The sequence below is a fragment of the Aptenodytes forsteri genome, unplaced genomic scaffold (assembly GCF_000699145.1).
Source record: "Aptenodytes forsteri isolate BGI_AS27 unplaced genomic scaffold, ASM69914v1 Scaffold142, whole genome shotgun sequence".
In the NCBI taxonomy this organism is placed as follows: domain Eukaryota; kingdom Metazoa; phylum Chordata; class Aves; order Sphenisciformes; family Spheniscidae; genus Aptenodytes; species Aptenodytes forsteri.
This window is the reverse complement of record NW_008794598.1, coordinates 3,118,569-3,129,396: the sequence shown is the minus strand read 5'-3', so window position 1 is coordinate 3,129,396 and position 10,828 is coordinate 3,118,569. Positions and strand designations below refer to the sequence as shown.

Here is a 10,828-nt window from a genome sequence, read left to right as displayed (position 1 = left end):
CCCATCCCCCTTTTCAGTCTGGGTCCCACCTTTTCATACAATCGCAGCCCTGATGCAGCCCAGAGCACAGACCGGACTTCTCCGAGGGCTTTTCCGAATACAGCTTTTAATGGTGCAACTGCTACAAGCTAGAATTGTAACCCGACAGTTCGGACAGCCCTCCCGCAAACCGCCCGGGAAGAACGAAACCAAAGAGGAGGCCGTGGCCAGGGTCTTCTGGCTTTGCTGCCGACAAAGCCATCGCCAAAGCCACTGCCAGGCCCCGGAGGTGAGAGCGCTCCAGAACCAGAGGCAGGGCTCAGTCTTGCTCCTTTCTCCCAGGGCTGACCAGAAGATCCCAAATCATTAGAGGAGCTAAAAACCGGGTTGGAACGTTATAGGTTGAGGCCATCTCTGCATGAAACCCAGCAAAGGCAGTATCTGTGCCAGTCCTGTGCCAAAAGTAAGGTCTTCCCTCTAGCCAAAACAATCCCTTGGGCATTCATCGCTCCCAGGAGCATTGGCAGCCCCTTGCTCCAGCTCCTGGCAAAGTGACAGTCAAATGCTACAGGTTTGCAGGAAAAGCCTTGCTATGAAGGCAAAAGAACGATCCCCTGGGTCTGGCTGCAGGTTAGGAGTCTCCCTTGTTGCAAGCCAAAGGGATCCATGCAGGGAAGCACGCATAGATTCCAGGGTGCTCGAAGAGGGCAAGATCACACCAGTTCTCCCTGAACCACCACTGACCTGTCTGGATACTCCTAACACCTCCAAACCCGTCGCCTTTGGTCAGGATGGCAGCAGGGAGATGCTCACTCATGTCCTGATCTCCAGAGTCCTTCCTGCTGGCAGGAGACACGGCACACCAGCGCTGCGAGCAGTTCCTTCATCTGGGTTTACCTGTAGAGCTCTGAAGACGACTGGAGGGGAACCCCTGGCCAAAGTGCTCCTTCTCTCCGTGGGGCTGGAACGGCAGCACTCGGGAGGGAGAGGAACAGCAGCCCTGGCTGCAGGCTTCTGCCGACCACGGCTCCAGAGCAAGGCTGGGTTTAGCTACCGGCAGGCAGAGCTGAGCTGCCAGGCTCCCAAGGGCAGCTCGGGTGGTGCTCACCCAGCCTCGGCGCTGCCGGGAGCTGCCCAGCACCACCACCACCGCTGCTGGAGGCAGCGAGGCGCAGGGTCCTCCGCTGGGCAGGAGCCAGCTAGGAATCGGAGAGGGACAGGGCCTCCACGGCACTGCTCAGGCCCTGGCTCACCCCGCCGACGGCCAGCAGGCAGTTCCGGACCACGATGCTGGAGCAGGCGCAGCGTGGGGTGGGCATGGGGGGCAGGCTCTCCCACTTGTTCTTCTCGGGGTGGAAGGCCTCCACAGACTCCAGGACGGTCGGCTGGTTTCCTGGAAGCACAAAACAAGGGACTGGGTCACCTGGGAAGCACTGGCAAGCATCCCTTGTCTGCTCTGGGACAGTGTCTGTACTCTGGACCCCATCCCCTTATGGGGTCCATTTTCCCTGCCCCCTCAGGCCAGCCAGGGCCAGGAGCTCTCCCCGCTGTAACGACGACGACTCACATATGCTTTTAAAGTGTCACCACCATCCCCAGCACCTCACCTAGTCCCCCAGCCACGACAACTCTGCCTTTCAGGTAGCCAGCCACAAAGTCTGCTCGCCTTTTCTTCAGGTAGAAGGAACGTTCCATCTTCATCCAGCCACCTGGGAGGGACAGGACAGACCAGGCATTGCAGGAGCATCCACTCCTGGGAAATCATCTGCCTCTCTCACCTCCTACTTGCTTGTGGAAGTGCAGTTTTGCTGCTGCACCTTGGGGTAATAAAACCCCATGACACAGGGGTCAGCTTCCTCACCACCACGTCAGGAGGCAGTTGTTGAACCCAGCTGCCTCGGGACCATGGTTTTCCCCCCTGCTGCCTTGACTTGTTAATGTTGACTGTGGGCCTTCCTTTAGGCTGGGCGCAAGGCACCAGCGGTCCCAGGACTCAGCAGATGAGAGGTCTGTGCTCTGCAAGGACAGCAAAGCCCCAAAGCACAGCCTCACGTGCCACCAGCCCTGCTCCTCTGGAAAGGACAGAGCTGGGACAACCCCCACCTTGTTCCATGTCAAACATGTCCACGGTCCTCATGAACTTGGGCTGCCGGTAGAGCCGTCCCTGCCGCAGACCCCCAAGACTGAAGAGTTTGTCTTCTGTGGGCACGAAGCTGGAGAAGGCTCTTTTGTTGGGGATATTGGGAAACTTGGTCCACGACCTGGTTTCTGTGTCAAAGACCTCGAAGGCATTGATAGCATACTTGGACTGCCTTCCACCTGGGGCAGGGAGATGGAAAGAAAAGGGTCAGCTTGGCTCATAGCACCAAGCCAACAGCAGCAGGAACCAGAGGAGCCTCCTAGGGCAGGCTGGGAGTGAGCTGCCAGCTGATATGATGTCCCCAGGTCTCAAGTCATCTGCGTGAGGGCCTGCTGAGCCAGGTAACTTCTCACCCTTGCACTCCCTCTCCTTTAACTGCAGGTTCATGGCATGAAAACACTTCATTTTTCAGTGCATCACATCCTCCACTTCCCTCCACGCCGGCAGCAGCAGGTCGCTGGCACAGGAAGGTGTTTAGTATGCACCAGTTTAATCAAGACAAATTCACAGCAGAGCAGGGACCAGCGCTCAGGGAGCCTTTGCAATTCAGATGAGTTCAGCACCACTGCAATCCAGCAAGCCCCAGCCTTGCCGCCGAGCTCCTGACAGAGCAGGAGAGCCAGAGCAGCTGCTGCTACCACCGCCAAAGATGTGTATTATTCTTCCACCCATCAGATGCAGATGAATACAGCTATTCTCAGCTCAGACGCTCAGTGTGCCTTTGAAGGCAGAGCCTGTGCTCGCTGCCGGGCCCACAAACTGTTTGCCAGCAGCAAGCAAACTGCAAAATAGATCAAAGTCTTTTCTGGTAACCCCTAAAGAGAGCCAGGGCTGTCTGGCGGTTTGAGCAATCAGGACTCCTGCGTTTTGATCCTGATATGCCATTTGGCCACGAGCTACCAGCAACATTTCTCTACCTTAGTTTCCCGTTCTATAACACAAGACTAATGAAAATTGTTCCCTGCAAAAGGCTTGGTCCAGCATTTCCCAGCTACAGCAGGTCTTTCCTCTGCCAAAGGCGGACCCTTTGTGAAGCTGCATGGTACTTTGCTGATATAACACGAATAGAAGTATTTTTACTCACTAGGTGAGTACAAAGGCTTTTAGCGCAGTTGCAGGACTGCAAACTGAGCAGGCAAAGACCAGCTGTACCCTCGGCTGCCAGCAGCCACGGATGGGCCTGGGACAGGGGAGGCCGCTCACCCGGCACAGAGCTGCTGCAAGACCTGTGAGCTCCCGGGGCGTTCAGGGATGCAGGGGCCCTTGTAGGTGCTTGCTATGGAGGTGTGAACGCAAACCCAACGCCAGCCCCACGCAAAACCTATAGCTGCAAGCTTGGTATTTCTGAATGCATCAGAAAACAGGCAGGGATGGAGAGGAGCATTCCCCAAAGCCTCTTCCAGGGAGTTTTCTCAGGGCTCAGATCAAAGGAGCTGCTGCCCGGCGGTGCCTGAGGAGGAAGAGGAGGCAGGACGGCTTCTTACCCAGCACGTAGATCTTGGTGCCTCGCAGGAAGGATGTGGCAGCATACCTGGGTGTGGGCATGGCCGCCAGCGACACCCAGATGTCCTTGAGCATGTCGTAGTGTTGCAGGTAGTTGTGCGGCCGCAGGTCAGATCCCATCCCACCAGCCGCATAGACTCTGTAGTCTGGACAGGGCCAAGAAGCAAAAAAAACCCCACAAAATTATTATAGGAAAGCATCAGAAATACTGCCCTGCAAAAAACACACATGCCATCATACGATGCGGACCAGAACTGTTCACTTCTACCCGAGTCCCTGTGCACGTCCCAGAGAGCCCCCATCCCCGGGGCAGAGGGGAACGCGCCAACCTCCCTGGTCCCTGCAGCAACGCCGATGCTCTTCCCCCAGCCCTGCTCCCCCGTCTGGGGGTTTGCTGCTCCTCAGCTCAGCTCCTGCTTTGTCCCACCGAGGTCTGGCACAGGATGGCGGCTCTGTGACCCAGACCGGAGGGCTCAGAGCTGAGACAAGGCACTGAGGTTACTTGTTCCTCACCAAATCCGTATCAGCTACATCCATCTCTGGCTAACAGCAAACCTGGCTCTCCAAAACAAAATCCCACCTGTCACAGCACCCACGTTACCTCCTTCAACAAGCGCTTCACCCCACAGACAAGGTTCAGGAGAGCAGCGACAGCAGCCTTGCCCTTGCGGGCAGCCCTACAAGGCAGCTGAGGAAGCAGAGACTTCTTCAGACAACACTGCAAGGATTTGGGCAGCTATTTTTGTTCCTGGCCTCTCGCACTAAATTGACCCTGCCATATCAGTCAAGCAAGCTTACACTCAGAGAGAAAATCATCTCCAAGATGGTAAACATTATTTTTAAACATTCCTTGACGGTAGCTTTTAAACCCACTTAAGCAAACAAACCAAGCAGCTTTCAAAGAAGCTGCCTGGAGATTAGATTCATAATCCCAGGCACAGCGGGAAGCTGGCTGACCTCCGGCATGCTGCTCAGGAACACAGCTCCCAGCCCCAGGCTCTTCAAAGCATGGCAGAGCATGCTAAAGGAAATCAATGCTCCACATCTCTGCTTAGAAATTAAAAAACAAGATGGGCTGATAAGGCAGAGCCTCACAGGCATTTAACAAGCCCCATTTAAGGCAGTGGTTAAGCTTTTGGAGGGAAGCTACGTGGGAGCCCCCCATGAGGCCAGCCGCTTCCCCTCCCTGTACAGTGATTTGAGCCCACAACCGTGAAGCCGACTCCCTCCTGGCTAGTTCTGGGTTTGGACCAGAGATGTCTCTTCAAACCAAAGCTATTCTGTGGCTTCAAGACCTTCACCTCTGGCTCCACAGCTCAGCCAGGTCCTCCCAGCCTGGCTACGCTCAGCCAGCGGCACCATTCCTATTTTTCCAGCATCTGCAGCACACAAGAACCAGAATTTGCTACGAAACCCTGGAGAAGTTTGATTTGAGACCCTGGAGCTTGGACCTGTCCGAAATACCCGCAGGTACCAGCACAGCCATGGCCCTTGTGGCTCCAGGGCTGACGATACAGAGCAACCCCCGGGTTTATCTGCTTTTGGCCACCTACAGAACAGTCGTCTTTAGCGGGTGGGATATGACAAATACATGGGGCTCAACTTCTAGGAGCACAGAAAAGGTTTTAGAGAACAACATAACCCTGTGCCATTGCCCAGAAAGCTTTTGTGCCTGATGCATCAACCCTCCCCATCTCACCACCCCACAGGCATCCCTCCCTGCCCTGGAAGGATTGAACCCTCCTTGCCTTTTGCTGTCACCGAGATGCCCATGGCTGCCTCTCTCAGCGAGTTCCTCTTCTTCCACTTGCCCTCATCTATGTTGTACATCTCCACTATCTTCAGCGGCATCTGATTCACCCCGACCCCTCCTATCACCATGATCCGCTTGCCCAAGGTGGCCACGGCCACCCCCGCCCGGGCCGTGGGCATGGGGGGCAGCGAGGTCCACTGGTCAGCCTCGGGGGAGTAGACCTCGAAGCAGTCCATGGGGATGCCATTATCATCGCAGCCCCCGATGGCAAACACCTGCCCGCCAGCTTCCACCAGGGTCGAGTAGACCCTGCGGCTTGGGAGCGGGGCGAGGGTTTTCCACTGGAAGTCTCTGCTATTAGCTAGCTCCATGGTGGCTGGCGGGGCGAGGCAGCATCGGTCCCTGCCCACGGGAGGGGGCTGGCTACGCTGCAAAACAGAACAGAGAAGTGCCAGGGAAAAACAACAAAGAAACACAAAGTGTAAACACCATCCTCCCCCTGGCAGAGCTGCAGGCAGCTAGGAGCAGAGCAGGGATCGGAGCATCCCCATCAGGCAGCCTCCCGCAGCCACCGGTCCCTTCTGCCACCCCCCGACGCAGAGCGGCAGCAACCGGTACCTTTCATTGCGTCTCCATTAATCCTGCAGTTCCAGATCTGCCTCATGCAGAGACCAATCCTAAAAATAAAACAAAACAAAAGAGAGAAAAAAAAAAGGCAAGAGAGGTTGGAGTCAGTTTGTCATCCTGTTTCCTGAGCATCCCCACCCCCAAGCGACATTCAAACTGAGGAGGCTGCAAGCCGTCTGCTCACTTCCCCGGCTGTTTTCCTGCCTGCTGGGGAACTTTTCCTTGCGTCCTCCTTCTCTGACCTGATAATTCCTCCTGACTCCTGTGTACATCCTCCTGCAGACCCTGGGGAAGACCCGCTCCCGTAGCCCTTGGCTGGGAAAGGCAAAAGCCAGCACTCACCCCTCCAGCCCCGACCCATGGGCTGCACCACGGAGCTGTAAGGGATCCAGAGAGCAGCCCAGGGAGGAGAGGCACAAGCTCTTGCTGGAAATCCACGGTCTTTTTCTCATCTCCTCTCTCGGAATGGCCGTTAAGCATGCAGATGAGATTAATTAGTGCAGGAAGACAGAGAGAGGGCAAACGGAAAGGAACAAAGGCAGCGGCTTTGCTCACTCGCCCAGCGTGGAATAAGGTGCATTTTGCACTGAGCATCTCCGCCTTCATTGTGTAACCGGGGATGTTTAACAATTGCCCTTAAAACAAAGTAAGATTTATCTTTACCCTTGCAGCAACCTCTCCCAGCACGTGCTGCCTGCACAGACATCTGGAGACAGGACTGTAGGGTAGAGTGAGCAGTTGCCAAAAAACCCCCAAAGGCGGCATGCTCCTGGCTGAGCACCGCTCTGGTCTAGGACAGCATCGTTCCCTCTTCTCCCCATGCACAGACTCCTGAGACTTTTCCCCATGGATGCTGAGGTTCCACTGAGACCCTGAAAAGAGCTTCCCTGGCAGCAGAGCAGGGCTGGCTGGCCCTGCTTTTCTGTGGACCATAGTTTGAAAGTCCCTGGAGCAGAGGTTTGCTCCCGGACCCACTTCTCTGCCTCCTGGCTGACTCCCAGCCCAGGGCCAGTGCCTCAGCCCATCTGCTGCTTGGGGTTATTTTTTCTGCTGATACAGCAGTGTAGATGTGGGGTGGGATGCAAAGAGCCAACGTGCTCTCTCCTACCTAAGATACCCACGCACAAATAAAGCAAACAACTGTTACGGTCCTTGGGCTTCTTAAGGGCATGGGCTCCCTTCTCCCAAAAAGGAGAACCAGACTTGTTTCCTGCTGCTTCATCTGGAGCAGAGAGTAAACAAGTAGGCTCTGCAAAACTCCCTGACCCAGGAACAGGTCATCTCCGCCCCGCACCCCACTGCCTTGCCCTCCTGCAGCACTTACTCCCCAGGTCTGACCATAGCCCTTCAGCTCTCTGACAGCCAGAGCAGACAGAGCCTGTAGCTTAGCAACAGCCACCTACAGCCGCCTTTCATCACCCATCACTTCGGATGATCCAGCTGGGTATCCTGATGCTTTCTGGGGACCACAGCATGGAGCAATGATGTGGATCCCCCTGGAAGGGGAGAAGCCCTGGGGCGCACCAGGCTGCAGGCAGGGCAGAGGCACACAGGCTGTTGCTACCGTACCCCAGACTCATCCTGTGTGTAGCACACTGGGGATGCCACATATTTCTCCTATAAATTCATGCCTGTGTTGTGTTCGTCAGGTAAGCAGGGAGACAGAGGCGGCCCTCGGACCACAGCCAGGGCCAGGGCATTTGCTGCTATCTCAGGCAGGTACAGCGCAGCATCCCCACAAATTCCTCGTCTCTGCCTGGGGGCTCAGCCTGCAAGGACTGCAGCCTGCAGGGCCCACCTGAAGATCAGTTTCCGTGGTCACGTTAGTTCCTACTTCTCCTCTGAAAGTGTGAATCAGAGGAGGGCGATGGAAAGCATCAGTGAAACAGGTCTCAGACAACTGGACTGAGATCCATCAAAATCACTTCAAGTACAAGTGCGAGCTGGCATGAAAACCAATCAATCCAAGCAAGGCTGTTTGTTTTAACTTATTCTCCCAAATAAATTTCAGTAGTCAGCTAAATATCATTTATTGCATAAAGAATGTGGTTAATAAACCCATAAACGCTCCTTGGCCTATAACCCTCCAGCAGCAGGACCCAGTGCAGGCACATGCGCACATCCCCGGCACCGTGGGGGCCGCAGTACAAAGGAACACAAAGCAACGACAAAAAGCAGCAGCAAATCAAGCCACACTTTGCATCTTCCCAGCAGCTGAGGAGAAAGGGGCAAACAACAGACTAGATCACCAGCTGCTGTTCTCCCCTCCCTTCAATCCCTTGTCATCTGATGTGCATCACCACCCACAACTGGATCAGCTCAGGGATTTTTGTCTTGGCAGTTTAAGCAGCTCTGGACTAGTGCTTTAATGAATAATTTATTTTCTTTCCAGGTTAATTTTCATGCATTACCATGGACAAATTCAGCATGGTCCAGCAAATTAGAAAAGCAGAGCCAGCTCCTATTTCCAGGAGCGTGACAGATTTGCATCCTGACCTCCAAGAAGTCATTCTCCTGCCCTGTGCCTCAATTTCTTCAACTATAAAGTGCAGTCCTGGGATGAGACACAATGCTGACACAATCAGCATCACTCAAACGTCTGACAGAAGCAGAACATCACGGCTGGTGCCAGTTTCTCTGCTGTCATTAAGGCTACCCAAAGCTCGAGCATAGCTGTCTAAAATTGCCTAAAAATTCTTTTTCAACATACCAGCACACAGAGTGTGATTCAAAGCACTCAGAGATAAGCTGAGTATTTCTGTGGAGTGCTGGGCAGGTCCTTCATGAGAACAGGCAGAGCACAGACCTGTAAATTCAGCCCAACTGCGGTCCCAGACAGTGGGAACCAGCAGATCTGGAGAGCCACCACCCTCAGCAGCAGTAATGCAAAGCTCTGCCTGAATTCGGCTGCCTTGGCGCACACATAATTTGCTATTCTTCTCTTTCATGCTCTTTAAAGAGAATCAAGGTCAGTCTGAAACACTGTACCCACACCCTTTGTCTCCGTCTCTCCAGCATCACCTGAATCGCACTAGAAAGCAATGCCAGCGCTGTGCCGTAGGAGCTGGGAGCTGTCAAAATGTGCTGACCAAACACCCCCACGCGCTGCAGCCATGTTCTCCTCCCAGGCAGCAGGAATTATCACTTAATTATACCAAACAAATTGGAAGCATTAACTTTTTTTTCTTAAATGGCTACATTAAAATCAAAATTAACGGTAATTGCTTTTCTATCAGAGGAGATGGCAGGCACGGTGCTGAGCCCACGCCAGGGCCCAGCCCTTACCCTCCCAGGACAGAAACCCCTGCTTTAAGAGCTCAGGGAGAAGCACAGCACCCACGCCCCCCAGGGTCTTTGCCAAGTGGCCATGGAGCACGGCTGGGCAGGGAGACCCCCACGGCACCCACCGAGAGGGGGACAGGGCTCCGGTGGGAGAGGGGGACCTCTCGGTGCACGGGGCTGAGCTCCCTGCGCTGTAACACCCAGACGCTCCCTCCAAGGAGAGGCCATTCCTCACCCCGCAGGTTACATCAGGCTCATTTTAGAGAGCTCCTGGTTTAGTGGCATTTATTACCTGCAATGATTTGTGATTTATAAAAGAGATACGCTGGTGGGTATTAAAGTGATAGACGGGCTGAACAGGGGAGAGAGATCTTGGTGCTGCTGAGTGTGGCTGCTTTTGCTTTCCTTCCTCTCTCACCTCTCTCCAGGATTTAGAAGTTCTGCCACTCCAGGTTTGAAATTCCCTCAGCTGTGGAAGGTCAGCACACAGCCCAGCTGGAGCCAAAATCTCCACCCTCCAGCCATCAGGGTGTTCTTTCAGCTGACGCACTACCCCAAATACTGCATTGCAACACCGCTGCATGAGCATAGAGCGAAAAGGGGTCCTATTTACACCTCCCCAAATGGAAGGAAATGCCAAAAGGCCCCAGAAGATGAAAAGCCACTAAGATACTCTCAAATCTTCTATTCTTAATGCTCACGCTGAGGATATCCACCCCCAAAATATCACTGTACACACCCCCGGCCACACTTATGCATAATACACACGCTCCCTCCAGGGAGGAACTCAGGGCTAGAAACAGAAAGAGACCCCTAATCCCCACGCAGCCCGAGGCAGACACAACTCACTACGAACTGGTCCTGCACCATGTTTGTCCAACTTCCTCTGAAAAGCCTCCAGCACTTCTGCAGCCCCAGCAGCGGATCGCTGCTGTGCCTCACAGAGCATCGCCCGCTCAAACCCTCACTTCGGGAGCAGTGTTCGTTTCAGGGACGCCACGAAGATCCAGGAGACAACAACAATGCTTCTTCCCGGCATCCCATCACAAGGTCACTTGAGCCGTATCCAGCTGACCCTCAGCTTCGCTGACTTCAGTAGTGTGATCCCAGATTTCCATCACCGGATCTGGGGATGGGTCAGACCCAGGACGCCCGTCGCAGCCCCATCAGGAGCTGTGCTCCCAGAACATCACTGCTCCCCATATCGTCTCCCACCTGCCGAACACCCACATGTTCCTTGCTGTCACCAGGAGCAGGTTAAAAAAGAGACACAGACAGCCACCAGCCTGATAGAGAAGCCTATTAAAGAAACTACTTCTTTCAGAGAAAAAGCTCTTGTGGTCACCTAAATGTCACGCCAGATAAGCACGGGGCAGTCCTGCCGTGTGCCAGCCAACACGAGAAAAGGGGCTGCAAAGCTGAGCTGGAAACAGCCTGACATCCAGCCAGCATCACTAGCCAGAGCGGGAACGATTCCCACCGCTCTGGGGACAGGCGTCAGAGGAGAGGCAGGAACAGGGGCAACAATATGCTGGAAATAGCAC

General features: G+C 54.5%; 1 protein-coding gene across 1 annotated transcript; it reads right to left on the bottom strand.

The window, feature by feature from the left end:
* Positions 1-1,178: 1,178 nt before the first annotated feature.
* Positions 1,179-5,746, bottom strand: KLHDC8A (kelch domain containing 8A). Its single transcript, XM_009272780.1, has 5 exons — positions 5,371-5,746; positions 3,604-3,768; positions 2,083-2,298; positions 1,587-1,688; positions 1,179-1,372 (listed from the first exon to the last, which is right to left on the bottom strand). The coding sequence occupies exons 1-5, from the start codon at positions 5,744-5,746 to the stop codon at positions 1,179-1,181; spliced, it is 1,053 nt and encodes a 350-aa protein (XP_009271055.1).
* Between the last annotated feature and the right edge of the window lie 5,082 nt (positions 5,747-10,828).

Coding starts and splice junctions, on each gene's coding strand:
- KLHDC8A (XM_009272780.1), bottom strand. CDS start 5,746: ATGGAGCTAGCTAATAGCAGAGACTTCCAGTGGAAAACCCTCGCCCCG. Junction 3,769..5,370: donor CATCTCGGTGACAGCAAAAG/GCAAGGAGGGTT, acceptor GGCCCTGTCCAG/ACTACAGAGTCTATGCGGCT. Junction 1,373..1,586: donor TGTCGTGGCTGGGGGACTAG/GTGAGGTGCTGG, acceptor TTGTGCTTCCAG/GAAACCAGCCGACCGTCCTG.